The sequence below is a fragment of the Cebus imitator genome, unplaced genomic scaffold (assembly GCF_001604975.1).
Source record: "Cebus imitator isolate Cc_AM_T3 unplaced genomic scaffold, Cebus_imitator-1.0 Scaffold284, whole genome shotgun sequence".
In the NCBI taxonomy this organism is placed as follows: domain Eukaryota; kingdom Metazoa; phylum Chordata; class Mammalia; order Primates; family Cebidae; genus Cebus; species Cebus imitator.
In genome coordinates, this window is record NW_016107599.1 from 331,470 (window position 1) to 347,925 (window position 16,456).

A 16,456-nucleotide genomic window follows, 5' to 3' on the forward strand; every position below is an offset into this window, starting at 1 on the left:
CTGGTGATGAAGGTAGAGATGGTGATGGTGGTGGTGGTGATGGTGATGGTGGTGATGGTGGTGGTGGTGATGGTGATGGTGGTGGTGGTGATGGTGGTGGTGGTGATGGTGATGGTGGTGGTGGTGGTGGTGGTGATGGTGATGGTGATGGTGATGGTATTGGTAGTGGTGGTGGTGATGGTGATGGTGGAGTTGGTGATAGTGGTGGTGATGGTGATGGTGGTAGTGATGGTTATGATGATGGTGGTGGTGGTGATGGTGATGGTGGTGGTGGTGATGGTATTGGTGGTGGTGGTGATGGTGATGGTGGTGATGGTTATGGTATTGGTGGTGGTGGTGGTGATGGTGATGGTGGTGGTGGAGTTGATGGTGATAGTGGTAGTGATGGTGATGGTTGTAGTGATGGTTATGATGATGGTGGTGGTAGTGATGGTTATGACGATGGTGGTGGTGGTGATGGTGATGGTGATGGTGGTGATGGTGATGGTGCAGTTGGTGATGGTGGTGGCGATGGTGATGGTGGTTGTAGTGATGGTGATGATGGTGGTGATGGTGATGGTGATGGTGGTGATGGTGATGGTGGTTGTAGTGATGGTGATGGTGGTGGTGGTGGTGATGTTGATGGTGGTAATGATGGTGATGGTGATGGTATAGTTGTTGTGTGATGGTGGTAGTGATAGTGGTGGGGATGGTGGTGATGGTGATGTTATTAATATTATTGGTGGTGGTGTTGTTAGTGGTAACTCTAGTAATGGTAGATGTAGCAGCAGCTATGTAACCTCTGATTTTTGTTCCATAACTGGGTACAGAGATTTGAGAAGTGCTAGAAAAAGTAAATTTTGTAGCAATAAAAAGCTGTTTTACTAACAATAGGCCTGTTTCTTTCATTTTTCTTTTTTTCTTTTTTAAATTGCTACCCAGCACAATTTCTGGATTAAGTGTTTGTAATTTATCAAGAGGTCAGATTTTTCAAGCCATTCTGAATGCCAAGATGCTGAGTGGAACAGGTATTTCCAAGGTTGCCCGTCTGCCCATGGAGAGGAGGGAAGCCTATAAGTTCAGAACAGCAATTCTCTCCCAGCCAGGATGAGTTAACACAGTCATCTGAGGGGCCATTAACAGATAAAAGGATTGCTTGTGCAACTGATTCTAATATGTGCCGTATGGTCGTCTACTCAGTTCCTGTTCTCCAGGCCTCCAAATGTCAAACACGATTATTTTCTACTGGTTAGAGCTGAAACCAGGTGTGCAGGGAAAACCTAGGGTATCCTGACATAAACCTTGGCTTTGTGCCATGAAATGAATCAAACAGTAGCCTAGGATCCAAACAACACTGTTAACAGCTGGTAGAGCAGGAAAAAGCAGGAAAAAGATTTTAGAATGAAACAGGAAAACAAATTCAACCTAGGCTGCCACTGCAAAAAGACCGGCCATGTTTCCTTCCTCGAACCTACTAGAAATCAGAGCTGCTGAGTCAGATAACCTTCAACAATTGGATCTGAGACCCTCAGATCCAAGGGAAAGAGAGGGATTAAGCTGATGTGTACCCAGTGCATCCTATAGTACAGGCATAGTACGGGACTGAGAGTCCTAGATCTATTCAAGGCATCCACAGCAAGGACAGTTAACTTCCATGTTAGAATTCTGATGTGCATATGGATACACACATACAAACACACACTCATACTCACAATATTGAAGCAAAGAGGGTGGAGAATTTGGAGCCAGGCAGATCTCATGCCCAGATATAAGTACCTCCCAGAACTTACAGCCTGGGTGACACTCAGTAATTTGATTTATACCTTTAAGTCTTAGACTTCTAATTAGTAGAATGGGATTAAAACCACCATACCTCATAGAATCCTTGTGGGAATTAAATGAGAATCATGGCTGCAAACAATTCCCTAGGGAAATGCCTGCTATGTGGTGACTGTTCAATGTTATTTCCTTTCTCCCTTCTCTTAGTTCTACACCTTTGAAGAGAGATTCCATTTTTAAAATGTGTTCTTAAAGTAAACGAAGCAGTCAAGAACACCATAAGATGGGTTGGGGAACACTGCCATCTTTAGTAAGAGGGGACATCTTGTTGGATAGGATCACCTCTCTCCAGTCTTCATCTATTGATGAGAGGGAAGAGAAACCAGAAGATATTGGGAAAATGATCAGGGGAGCCAAAGAGACTGCCACCTGCTGTGGGAAGAGCCATGACAAAGATCTAAGTGGCCTTGAGAAGGTCATTCCTGTTTCTGGACATATTTCTGTGAGTCTCAAAGATCCCTGCTGCCACAATGCTGCTATAGACACTCCAAACTTCACATTTCTTTGAAATGTGTCACAACATAACAATTTTTTAAATCAATTTTTCTTTGGTTTATCTTCCAGAGAAGATGAAAAATGATGTCTAGGCAAGTTCAGCTGGGACTCAGTGTCACAGAGCAAGGCAAGGCATAAGAAGGGACCACGTTCTCTTCTCTAAAATGAGGCATTCCCTGTGGAAGGTGAGAACCCAGCTGACCAGCCACCCAGTTCCGAATCTTGTCCTCTTCTCCCCACGCACTTGTGTCTGCCCAGAAAGCCAAACCCATGTGTTCCCTAACTGTATGAGATTATATTAATGCCATTACATATTTAATTAATGCCATTATATATTTATGTGTATTTTATATGCATATTCATATTATATTTATAACTATTTTATGTCTATTAAATATGTATGTTTTTATAGGTATGAGGCATTCTCATTACTGTGGTTACAAAAATAAATAAGAAAAAGTCCTTCCTCTCAGTCTTACAATCTATTAAAGAAAACAAAAACAAATTCTCAAATAAGAAAAATATCAGATAAACCTTCAGAAAATTAAAATGGGCTGGTGTAAGAATAACAGTGATGGCTATTTTGAAGTGGATGATTAGGGCATGACGATTTTTTTTTATTGGAAAAGTGAGCCTCCTGGGAGCTCTGGAAGGTCCCCAAAGCTGCAGTGGCCTTGAGCCAGGCTGGCTCTTCTGCTGAAACATTCCAGATTCAGAGGCAACTGCAGCATCTCTCATTTCAGCGAGGTGACAGCGCTCCCTGATCAACCTCCTTAATGCCTAGCTCAGACGACACGCAGGAAATTAAAGCCTTGGAAGGAGAAATGCAGCCCTTCTCTATCTTTCTGCCTGGCGACTGCTACTGCCTTCCAGCAGGCTGGCGAGCGGGCTGGCGTCTCCTACAGCTCCGGGGTTGGCGTGGAGCATGTCTTGCTCTCAATTCTCCCTTTCCCCATGTCAATGTGGAAAAATACCAGCTTTGTCCAAAATGAATGCATTTACTTTGCCGAGGATTATCCTGTCTGCCTGTTGCTAATCTCTACAATGAAGGGTGTGGGTTCTGCTGCCCGCCACCCCATGCTTAGTGTCTGCCTCTCCGTGCCCAGGTTCCTGCCTGCCATTGGCTGTCAGCCTCATCTCTTCCCTTTGTGCAGACTGAGCATGTGCAGTAACGCCCAGGAGCTCTTCTGAGTGATGTTTCAATTGAAGTTGATGAGGAGGAAATGACAGGTCAGGGCGAGGGAAAGAGAGAGATAATTTTTTTAGTAAGTCATTTTGTCTCGGGTTTTCCTGACTCAGCTAGAGAGCAACTGAACAGGAAGCTGCTTCCAAGCCCACATTACAATTTGTTTCTACTCCCTTTTTCTTCCTAGATGCAGGCACTGAGCTAGCAATATCCATAGGATGGAACACAGCCTGAGTCAGGGAATCGCCCATGATGACTGAAAGTCCATGGGACCCCAAAACCCACTTGCTCATCGTCCTTGATTCACTAGAGGAAGCAGAACAAGTGGGGACACCCTGTGCTAATGCTCCCACCATCCTGCCTGTCACTCTTGGTTCACTCTCCTCTGCTAGATGCTGGGCCTTTCAGAGCACGACTTCTGCCCTTTCCTCAGCATGCCCACCACCTGGCATCTGGCCTGAACCAGGATGGGTGCTCAGAAGCCCAATGCTCTGCCCGGCCCCTGCCCCTTCTCAGTGGATCACCTGGAAGCCTCTTAACTGGCCTCCTTCCTGCAATCTGTTTTCAACACTACGAGACATGAATGTGTTTAAGACATAATCTGGGCCCTGCCACTGTGATCCTCAAAAGCCCGCAGTGGGCAAATCACAACCAGAAATGTACGAGATAGGCACATCCTGAACGTGAAATTATTTGATGCAGCTTCAAGGAGTTTTCATAGATTTAGGCAAAATGATGATAAGATTCCTTCTGTTTTGGAGACAACATACTGAAATCTTTAGAAACAAAATGATGTGATGATTTTAGGACTTGCTTTCAATGAATTCATTGGTAGGTAAAAGTAATAACTTACGAGTGTTGAGTGGGTTTGGGGTATATGAAGGTTCATTTCACTCTTTCTACCTTTGTGTATGATCAATGATTTTCATCAGAAAGCACTGAAAACATGCAAAAGCTCCATCAGTCACTCACAGTAAAGCCAAGTCCTTATGATGGCCATGAGGCCTGACATGAACCTCATCTTCTCCTGCGGACCCCTTGCTGGGCCCAGCCACGTGGACCTCTAGGCTCCAACACCCCAAGACTGCGCCTGCACCAGGTCCTCAGGTCCAGCCGTCCCCTCTGCCTGTCAGGCTCTTCCCCAGCTATCAGTTTGGCCAATGTCCTCACCTCCGGAGAGCCTGTTCAAGGAAAATTTTCTTCATGGGGCCTTCCTGTGTCACCTGCTTACATGCTATTATGTCTCTTTCCCCCTGCCTGCCAGAATATAAACAGCATGAGGGCAGGAGCTTCCTTCTTCTTCCTGAACTCTACTCACTTGTCTACAACAACGCCTGGTACCCAGTAGATACAGGAGAAATATTTGTGGAATGGATGAATTTGTGGAAGGAAGAAAAGGTGAGAAGAAAAAGGGAAGGAAGGGAGAAAAGCAAGTAAAAGAAAAACAGCAAAAAATTGGAAAAGGCAATACAAGAGGAAGAAAAGAGGGACTGGCTGAGAGTCCCCAGTACGATGCCAGGTGAGCCTGAACTAGAAGCCATGTCTGCAGCCATTTTAATTACACCCACGAGCTTCCAAACTGAAGAGGAAGAAGTCCGGGTCAAAGGTGATGGGCAGAGGCAAGTGTGCAGAGGCAGGATGCCTTCGCTAGGGAGCACTTCCCATATCCAAAAGGCTGATGTCAATGCTCCCATTGACTCCTGCGGAAAACCCACTCGCTCCTGCAAGGCCACCTCAAACATCAACTTTTCCCTTGGGTGTGATGGCTTCCAGCCTGCACCCTTCGACACACACACCCCACCGGCAGCCTCCCTCAAGCTGAGATTCGTCTCTCCTCTGAACATCTGTCATCTTCATCCGTCTCCATTGAGGTCACCTGTTTCTATGCACTGGGCTCTTTAGCCAACCTGTGAGCTCCTGGTAGCTGAGACCTTAATGTTTTCAGAAAATCCCAAAGCATTTAGCGGAATGTCTGTGCATCACAAGAACTCAACATGAGCTTTTTGACAGACTGACACATGGAAAGAATGAAGGGAGAAAACAAGAAGTCAGGCTTTGGGGACACACAGTACCCTCAGTGTACAAATCCCTGAGGGCCCATCAGTGGCTGTGCTGTATCCGAGCCTGTCCTTCATCTGCAGAATTGGGGATGGCAGGGCTGTTATGGGAGCTGCCATGTAATCGGAGCTTAATGAACACCGTATCCTACCTCTGCCCATCATCGCTGCACCCCAGCCACTCACCCTGCTTGCTTCTCTGGATCTCCCTGTTTTATTCCTTAAATCTCCAGACCTGGGGCAGTGCCCGATTTCCAAGGCCTGTGGGTGTGTTAAGCTCAGACCAAGCTGAGCCCCATTGCATGAGTGGCTGGTATTGCTCAGAAAGGTAAAAAGCATTTCTGAAGATGACAGCAGTCACCCTGGGAAACACACCCAACAGGCTTAAAGAAACTGTGTCTGAGAAGGCGATATGGTTTGCCTGTGTCTCTGCCCGAATCTCATCTTGGCTTGTAGTTCCCATAACTCCCATGTGTTGTGGGAGGAACCCCGTGGGAGATAATTGATTTATGGGGGTAGTTCCCCTCATACTGTTCTCGTGATAGGGAATAAGTCTCACAAGATTTGATGGTTTTACAAGGGGAAACCCCTTTCACTGGGTTCTCATTCTGTCCTTGCCTCCTGCCACGTAAGACATGTCTTTCACCTTCCACCATGATTGTGAGGCCTCCCCAGCCACGTGGAACTGTCAGTCCATTCACCTTCCGCCATGACTGTGAGGCCTCCCCAGCCACGTGGAACTGTCAGTCCATTAAACCTCTTTTCCTTTATAAATTATGCAGACTTTTGCATGTCTTCATCAGCAGCATGAAAACACACTAATACAGAAGGTATGAGCCTAATGGGTGAGCTCTGGGCAAGATGTTCCCTTCTTGCCTTAATAAATTAGATAAAAATGTAGATTTTAAAAACCTTCACAGTCATCTTTATATAAACAGTTTCACCGATCATCTAATTCTATTTTGGAAAAGTAACAATTGCCCAAGTTCAATGCAAAATGAGAAAAGCTTCACATAAACATTAATTACATAAATGTACAAAGATTGTTGTTTCTCTTCAGACCGTGCAGGAGCATGTTGAGAGAATGGCAGCCATGTCAGCTGTCACATCTTGCTGCCCACCCAGGGCCACTTCCCTTAACGAGCACTTTTTCTCCTAACAGGATAGCCAGTGGTGATGCCTTCCCCACAGCAGCAAGAAGTAAACTGGCCTGGAGAGGCTAGGTGACCTGCTAGCACACAGCTGCGGAGTGTGGAGCAGCACTTCAATCCTGGTGCGTCCTCTTCCAAAGTCTGGGATCCATCCAATTTAAGGGGGAGGAAGACACCTGGCTTTGACCCACCTGACTGCCTCACTTGACTGACAGGGAAACTGAGCCAGGGCTTGATGCTGAATGGGAAGCGAGGGCAAGTGAATCTCTGATATGGTTTGGCTGTGTCCCTACTCAAATCTCTTCTTGAATTGAAACTCCCACAATTCCTACATATCATGGGAGGAACCCAGTGGGAGGTGGTTGAATTATAGGGGAAGGTCTTTTCTGTGCTGTTCTCATGATAGTAAATGAGTCTCACAAGATCTGATGGTTTTAAAAATGGGAGTTTCTCTACACAAGCTCTCTCTTTGCCTGCTGCCATTCATGTAAGCTGTAACTTCCTCCTCCTTGCCTTCCACCATGATTGTGGGTCTCCCCAGCCATGTGGAACCTCTTTCCATTAAACCTCTTTCTTTTGTAAATTGCCCAGTCTCGGGTGTATGTTTGTCAGCAGCAAGAGAACAGACTGATACAATTTCTCTCACCCAATCCACCTTCATGATGCCTTTCCCCATCTCATCTAGCCTTAAAATAAATTATCTGTAGAATCTTGAGAATTCAAAAGGGCTATAGGAGGCACAGTTCTTTGAGAACCAAAGACTGAAGTTAACTAGTGGGTAAGCACAGGTTGGAGTCAGTGCTAAATGAGAAGAGCAGGCCACCCCCTTTCGGAACTGAGAATGTGAAGTGAATCCACAGCAAAATATATGGCACCATCCATGTCACTGAGCTACAGACTGTCCAGGCTAAGAGAGGCCATTGGTGGGATAAGGGCTGCCTCTGTCAGATGCCAGGACTCCATTCCCACCCAACCTCAGTGGTGAAAACCTCCAGAAGCAGGAAGCCCACTGGTCCCTGGAGCTACCTGCCATATCTGTGGATGCCTGTGGCCCTCAGATTGTTATCCATGTGAACTAGTAAAAGGTAGCACATGCTTAAGGGTTACAGTTCAACAAATGTGAGCTGACTTCCTACCCTGTCCCAGGTACCTTGATGGGAACCAGGGACTCAGAGTCAAGTCTGGCTTTCAGTCCAGTTTGCTGTGGGAGCATCGCAGGGGATCAGGGAGTCACCCCAGCATGACTCTGCAACCCTCAGAAAGTATGGCATCGTTTCAAGAGCTGTACTTACTGGTGCATTAGACCCTTCCAGGGTGTAAAGTCTAGATAGGACAACAGTGCTTAATTAAATTAAATACGCTGATATATGATATTCAATAATAGCACAAATACATTAGAGGCACAGCTGTAACTTTTCTCACTTTTCTCAAGACTTAGCTCAAATATCATCTCCTTCAAGAAGCTCCCCAGGCTGGGTCAGTTGCCTCTTCTCTGTGTACCCTTGGCACCGGGCTTCCCCACTATGGGGCTGTGATCACCCAATGGATTTATGTCTCTCTATCTATGACTCCTGGCAGACAACAGGCTCGTCTCCATGTCCCTGATGCCCAACTCAAGGCAGAACACAGTAGAACCTCAACCGTGTTTGATGAACCGAGTCCAGCCCTTCATTCTTCTTCCAATATTCATTTCAAGCCCCTGGAAGTGATGCAGTCTATCTCCTCTGTATGACATTATAAACTAGGGACCAGTTTATAATGTCATACAGAGCTGAGGAATCACAAAGAAAAGAGAGTTTACTTACTCGGAGACCTTGCAAACCAGGAGGTCCATCCCTGCCTTCTGGGCCTATTGGACCCTTTAGGAGGGAAAAAAGGGAAAAAGAGAGAGAAACATAATGGTAAATGCAGGGCTCAATGGCATAGCTTAGGCTTTAGACTCTCACCTACACTGGATAGTGTAATGCCAAACCATTCCGATGGGGAAATTGGGAGGTCCCATTCTCTCAAACATCTAACACTTTAAAACATGTACATCTATCTGATCTGATTAAGTATGTTTAACAGGAGGTGAGCAACGTAGTTCATACTTTACGCTGAGTACTGCAAGCATCCAATAGCTTGCTTTAGTAGTTTGCACAAAGCATGCAGAAAAGAATTGTCTGGAACTAAGTGTCTGATTCTAAGCCCAGTGCCCTTTCCCTGTAGCTTCCTGGCTCAAAAAGAACTGGCATAGATTATCTGACTCTCAGGCAACAGTGATGTGCAAAACATGATCACCTGGAAAAATGAATAAAATCGCCTAGGAAAGACCAATTCCAATTAACCAAGGAACACTGACGCAGGGAGGGGTTATACTGACCCCATTCTAATCCTGCCCCCTCATCCTGCCTCAATTCTGCCGCATGAGCTCAGGCAAGTCACCTGGTGTTGTTAAACCTCAGTTGTATCATCTCTGAAGCGGGGATGATACAACCACCTAGTAAGCAGTTATGAATGGGTTCTAAATCTGGGGCACGGCACCTGGGCGCCCTGACCGCACCCTGATATATACCATAGAATGAGGCATACCACAGGAGGGAGAAACCGAAACCCTAAGCTTAGGCTGTGGCTCTATCGCCACTTCTGGGTGAATTTGGCCAGAAGTGTCCTCTCTGTACTTCAATTTCCCCATCTTCAATAAATATTATTTTCATAATTATCATACTAATAGCTACTGCTGCTAAATTTTGCATAACTATACGTGGACCTAAAGCTGCATTTAGGTCCAAGGTCTTTTCTCTTAATAACACCATGTAAATGAATAAATAAATGGACAAACTGCAATAATTAAAGATGTGGATCTCTCTTCCTAACAAGGAGATTCTGTTGAGCTCAGGACACACAGAAAGAGAAGACCCTAAAGGCATGAGTTTAAGGTCAAGGAATGCCTGGCATTGATCTACATGGCTGGCCCTGTAGTGGCCCCACTAGACATTGGCAAAACTATCAGAGCCTGTTTCGTCTTGGGGAAAGGATGAAAGATGCCAGCATTTGGAAGCAGAATGCTGAACACTGTTTCCATTTAGAGAATGGGATATATTTTCCTCTCTCTGGGACTGCTGAACACAAACTCAAAATTTTCCATTCTCGACAGAAGTCACTGAAGCCAGCTTCTCAATTCAATTCAACCCAATGAATATTTAGAAAGCAACTGCTCTGGAGAAGGCCCCAAGCTAGGTGCTGCCGGGGATTCAAAAGCAGATAGAAAAGACAATTGATATCGGCATTGGGCTCAGTGAGGTTCCATGGTGCTCTGCTTCAGACAGCAGTTCATTGAACCTCATAGTATGTTTACATAGGAGAAGACACTGCTGCTGCAGATTTCCAAGTGAGGGGTGAATCGAATGAGGACTGGAGATTAAGCAATGTCACCAAAGACACAAAATTACTTGGTGGAAAAATTGGGCCATGAATTCAGATGCTCTGGTTCCTAATCCCAAGTGCCTTCCACGACCCTGTTTCTCTAAGTTCACGCTGCAGTCAGGTTCACTTGAGTGGTCCTCTTGAATACCTGCTGCAGGGCTATCTCTACAAGCATGCGTCAAGTTCCCACCATGTAGTAAGCCCTGTGGACTGAGAGATGGGAGAGACATTGGTCCTCACCTAAAGAATCTTACAGTATCGGACCTCTCATTACTGTTCTTCTCTTAAGAATGCCTTTAGTTAGGCTGTTTGCTTTTGGAACACTCCCAGGGGAACCTTATCACTAACATCATGTGTTGTACTAAATCTCATTCTGTCTAGGCTCGAGGACATCTTCAGAACCATGGGCAACCCTGTTGGGCATCAGGCTAAGATAATCTGAATTTTGAAAGTAGGTAGGTTCGGCCGGGCATGGTAGCTCATGCCTGTAATCCCAGCACTTTGGGAGGCCAAGGCGAGTGGATCACAAGGTCAGGAGTTCGACACTAGCCTAGCCAACATGGTGAAACCCTGTCTCTACTAAAAATACAAAAACTATCCAGGCATGGTGGCGTGTGCCTGTAGTCCCAGCTACTCAGGAGGCTAAGGCAGGAGACATTGCTTAAACTCAGGAGGCAGAAGCTGCAGTGAGGCGAGATCACACCACTGCATTGCAGCCTGGCAACAGAGCAGGACTCTGTCTGAAAAAAAAGAAAAAAGAGAGAGAAAGAAAAAAAAGAAAGAAGGTAGGTTCAAGACCCTCCCCGTGTCCTATATAATGGACCCTAGAAATGGTACAGGCAGGAGGTTCCCATTCATCATCTAGAAACTGCAAAAATTTATTTGCAGTTATTTCTTTTTCACATAGCTGCTTCTTCAGACTCTGAGGCTGCCTCCTGTGTTATTCCATCCCTGTATCTTCCACCTTAGTATTTTGCTTGATATAAGGTAGGTGGTCACAAACATTTGAGGTTTCTTCCTTGTCTCCCTCCCTCAATTATTACAACAAAATCCACATGAAGGGTGAGGACTACCCATATATTTCCATATCAGAAAGAGCCCAAGAAGGTTGTGTCATGATTAAGCAGGGCTAGCCATCTTTAGCTTCTTCTTCTTTAGTGGGGGTCACGAAGTAAAGTAATTCCCTTTTACACAGCTCAGAGGAAGTATTATACACTCCGTGGTGAAAAGAGCAAAGGCTGCACGGTCAGATCTGGGCTCCAGTTCAGTTCTGCTTCTCAATAGCTATGTGACTTTGTGCAAACCACTCAATGTCTCTGCGCCAATGTCTTCATTGGTAAAAGATGAAAAATAACATCTTCACCCTTGCAGACTTAATATGCATATATTTGCATAAGAAAACATACTATAGTATAGACCTTCAATACTTGCCAATAATAGATATGAAATATACATGTATATATGCATAGAAAAGTAAACACTGAAACACACTGCATTCCCTGCATTATCTAGTTTAAATCTCTCAACAGTTGCAATTGTGGGCAGCTCTGGAAATTGAACCTGGAGAGGTCACAGGGATGTAAGTTAGATTTTCTGATCCAAAATCTTTGATATAAAATTATTTTAATTTTACTAGAATTAAACATCCCTTGATTTTCTTCTATTTTTACCCCAGCAAAAACATATAAATGTATCCTAATAAATAGCGGGCCTCAATAGCTTAATATGAATCTGATTTATATTCAATTACAAGTCAGTGATTTTATTTCTTTCAGTAAAATACAGTAACTTGAAAGCAGCAACAGCACATCACCAGAAGAAGCAACTTTAAAGCAGGAAGCCTGTGGAGTTTACTGTATTCTTACTAATTATCCTCAGTATCTGAACTCACATCACAAAATAATCACAAGGGCCCTTCGGATGGCCTCTTCCAAAGTGGTTATTTACATATCATTAAATTCTTAACAGAGGGAGAAAGCAAAGGTTGAAATGTTTCAGGCCACTGCAAAGTCAGAATTGAGCAGAAACATGGGGAAAGTGAGTGCACTGGAAATGATTCAACTGGCACGTAAGTGTGCAGTTTTTTTGTTTTTTGTTTTTGTTTTTTTAGACAGAGTCTTGCTCTTGTTGCCCAGACTGGAGCGCAGTGGCACAATCGTGGCTCACTGCAACCTCCACCTCCAGGTTCAAGCTATTCTCCTGCCTCATCCTCCTGAGTAACTGGGACTACAGGTGCACACCACCTCGTCTGGCTAGTTTTTGTATTTTTAGTAGAGATGGGGTTTTTAGCATATTAGTCAGGCTGGTCTCGATCTCTTGACCTCATGATCCACCCGCCTTGGCCTCCCAAAGTGCTGGGATTACAGGCATGAGCCACTGAACCTGGCCTCAATGTTTTTGTTCTACTTTATCTAAAAGAAAATAAAACATCAGGCTGAATCCCCAGAAACCCCCATCATGGACCGTGGAAGCTGAAGGCAGGGTCCCAGCACTTCAATCCCATTCCACCAATGGCTAACTGCATGATGTGCAGAGAATTATCCCACCTCTTCCAGGTTCAGTTTCTCCTAAGTGAGATGGGACCACAACAGCACCTCCCACTCAGGTGATGTGAAGGCACTTGAGATAACGCCATGCTCAGCCCTGGGAATGACTATGATCTTTCAAACCCAGAAATGCGCAGAGCAAGCGCTCTGCAGGAGGGGGACAACTTACGGGAGCGCCTGGAGGCCCAGGGGGGCCTTGGTGACCTCTGGGTCCTGGAGCTCCCTGGCAATACAAGCCAAACACATGTTAGTCATGACTTTTCCACCATATGATCAGGCCCAACAACACCCACGGCCCTTTCCTGACTCAAAGTTTCCTTTCCGAGCTGTTGACAGGGAGCTGAGGTATGGGAGTGGGCATTGCTTTCCTGGCAGAAAGGCAACTGGAGTCTGAAAGGCTCCATCTGAGCTCAGCCTGAGATCATGGTTGTGGCTTTTCTGCTTCTGCTGTGACCTATATCCCCATTTGAAGAGGACGTGTGTACCTCTTACCTGTTCTCCTTTCAAGCCCTCTCGCTGCACCTGAGGGACAAACCAAGCATTAGCAAAGGTGTTGGCATTTCCTCAGCCACAGTCAACCTCTCTCAGCTCCACTAAAGACATTCATTCACAGGGCATGCTGTCGTGCCATGCCTCCTGACTTTTCTCTGATTCTGCCCCGTTTTTAGTGTTGAAAGCCTTCTCTTCATCCCATGTCCTTAGAAGAGCGCTGCCTTAGTCTTGGAGGTGAAGACTCCTCCAACAACCCAGTTCCACCAGCGCCTGCATCCACGATTCCGACCACCAGTGACTCACCACAGAGCCCGGTACCCCAGGCGGCCCCGCAGGTCCCACATCACCCTGCGCAGAAACAAGAAGCATGTCAGCATAGTCACTGGTGCTGCCTTCTGCAGTGGCCCCGTCCCATTCCGAGGCTCATTCTTGCAAGCCCAGGGGAGCACACCCCTCCTTGTGCGCCATCACACATATCTTTGTTTCACCCGGGCCTACTTTCTTGTGATATTCTCAGAATTCCGCTTCAGACCAGAATCCTCCTTGTGAGCAGGAGTCTTATTTTCTATTTTGTGCGCATCCAACCCAGTGCCTAGATCTGGGTCATGTTGGACATGTTCCATGAACACCTCATGGCCTTCAGCAGCCTCTGCTGCCTGAGAGCAGCCTCCTGAGCCCCTGCCTGCATCGGCCACTGTCTTTGCTCTCTGAGAGCCGTGAGGATATATGTTGGCATATCCCTTGTGCTAGGTTCATAGCTCTGCACAGTCAGCATTCAGTAAATATTTATCAAATAAATAACTAAAAATGTGGCACTGATTCTCATCCATTTTCATGAAGTCACTTTACACACAAGACTTGTCTCCTGCCTCCTCCTGCTTGGCCTCCAGGTCCTCTGGGCTACGATGGCTCTGGCCTGACCAGATGACCCAGGGTGTGCTCTAAATCTCGGTCCTAAATGAAGCATATTTGTCAATTTTGATCACAGAGAAATCTTTAGTGCTACTTCTACAGTGCCTTGTGGTTAAAGCAAGAAAAAAACTTACAGCCAACGTCTCCACACATGATGTGGGGACAGAACTTTTTCTTTTACCTAGAGCTTAGCCCAGGGAGCATGGGAAATTCAAACACTGTTGTTAAATAAGCTGATAAATGAATAAATAATTGCCAAATAAAGCTGAAGGCATTTCTTAGATCTTAAGGCTAGGGAGGAAGAGTGAATGGCTACAGACACACCCTCACTGCCTTGGGGATTATATCCCATGTATAGGAAATGTTTCTTCAGAAACCAAATGGATATATTCACAATGTGTCTTCCAACTGCACTGTCTCCCATCCCTCGCCAAGACATGGAAAAATCATGTTGTTTTTCATAGCATCAAGTGTTTTTCTAAAAATCCCAATTAATCATGTTTTATGTCAAAACCTTGAGTGCCAGTTTTCTTTACTGTATCTTCCTGTTTTTCACATATAAAAATTGAGCTCTGCCTCAGAAACATTTCTCTATTCTGTTTTATTCTCTCCAAGCTGCCACTACCCCTGCACACGTATGCACACACACGAGCACATGTTCTCACACACATGTGCTTACACACACACTGCATTTACCATTCTATGGCCTCTCCAGACACTTCCATGACATGAACGCATGAAAATCTCCACACACTCAGAACCCAGCGTGGAAATAACGTCACCATTTCTTCATGAGCATCCTTCAACCCCTCCAAGCAGAGTTAGATTTCCCCTAGACTCCTGCAAACCTTATTCATATTTTGGTAATACAGGATTGTTAGAAGACATTCTGAGCTATGCTCTGTGTGTGTGTGTGTGTGTGTGTGTGTGTGTGTGTGTGTGTGTGTGTAAGGAGAGTGAGAGAGAGAGAACAGCTGAATAATGAATCTTTTGAGGTTCAAAGTCATGTCTTTTTTTATGGCTACTTTGTGTCACTATCCCATTCACTTCTCTTGGTTTCATTGTTGTATTTATCACAATATTACATTACACCACAGAAAGTGAGTTTCCAATAACAGTTATGAAATCAATTAATCAATACATGTTTTAATTACTTTCAGCTCACCATACGAGCTCCAATGTTCCAACAAATTTGTTAGGAAAACTAAGACCCTAGTATGCATCCCTAGCAACTGTGTGTATACAACTAACAGTTATTGGAGAGACTATGCCTTCCGGGCTCTTCTCCAAGGACTGGACATGGATTCACTGTGATTCCCTATGATACTATCTTTCCTGCCTTAAAGATGAGGAAACTGGAGCACAGAGACCCTGAGTGACTTGTTCAAGGTCAGGAGTCTAGTAAATAATGGGACCAAAAGTCTTCCCTAGAATCAATTTCTTCCTACAGTATGGGTGACACGTTTTTGTAAAGATCAGCTGTGGCCACTGCAGTGGCCGGTCTCCGTGACAGGCCCCCGCAGTCCCTGCTTCCTGCACGCACCCTTGTGCCGGACTTCCCACACCATCCCCGTTCCTCTGTGTGACTGACAGCAACAGCTGAAGGGCTGGGAGGTGTCTTCCAAGATTAGGTGATAGAAATGACTGTGGCTTCTGTCTCAGGTGCCCTCCTTTCCCCCAACCTTGAATCACTCACTGCTCAATTTCAAGAAGCGATTTCCCTTTCTGTGCACAGTACCATGGAGAAGCCCGTGTAAAAGGGAAGTAAACATCTCTGGCCAACAGCTGTCAAGAAGCTCAGGCCTGCTGGAGACCACATGAGTGAGCTTGGAAGTCGATCCTGCAGCCCCAGTGGACCCTTGAGATAGCTATTAGTGTATCCCCACTGACAGCTTGACTGCACCTCAGGACAGCCCATGAGGCAGAACAATCCAGCCATGGCAATCCCAGATTCCTGCCCCTAGAATCGTGTGGGATCTGAACTGATTGTTTCCAACTGCTAAGTTTCAGGATGATTTATTACACAGCAGTAGGTGATGAGTGCAACCATGGACCCATTCCAGTGAAACTGTTAAAAAGGGCACAAAAATGCATCCTGTGACATTTAGATCTGCAGTAAATCATCGAATGGAAAGGCAGATAATATGATAGGCCTTGGTGGATAATCAGATTCACTTTGGGTCTTGGGCAAGAAACTAATTTTCTAGACATCTGTCTGTAAAAAAAAAAAAAAAAAAAAAAAAAAAAAAAAAAACCATCCCTATGGTTCCAGTGACTTTCCCAAATTGTGAAGCATCTAAGATTTGTCTCAAGGATGCGATCTCAGAATGATATTAGAGGCATCCTATGACCTGAGCCTCATTGCTTTCCTAATTATTTCAATGAAAACCCCCA

At 45.3% G+C, this 16,456-nt stretch overlaps 1 protein-coding gene across 1 annotated transcript in view; it reads right to left on the minus strand.

The window, feature by feature from the left end:
• COL22A1 (collagen type XXII alpha 1 chain) overlaps nucleotides 1-16,456 on the minus strand; it is a 320,119-nt gene that overhangs the window by 149,073 nt on the left and 154,590 nt on the right. The window contains exons 19-22 of the mRNA XM_017501684.2: nucleotides 13,454-13,498; nucleotides 13,151-13,180; nucleotides 12,828-12,881; nucleotides 8,513-8,566 (exon numbers count right to left, since the gene is read on the minus strand). Coding sequence (XP_017357173.1) covers nucleotides 8,513-8,566; nucleotides 12,828-12,881; nucleotides 13,151-13,180; nucleotides 13,454-13,498 — 183 coding nt within the window. The remainder of the gene's footprint in view (nucleotides 1-8,512; nucleotides 8,567-12,827; nucleotides 12,882-13,150; nucleotides 13,181-13,453; nucleotides 13,499-16,456) is intronic.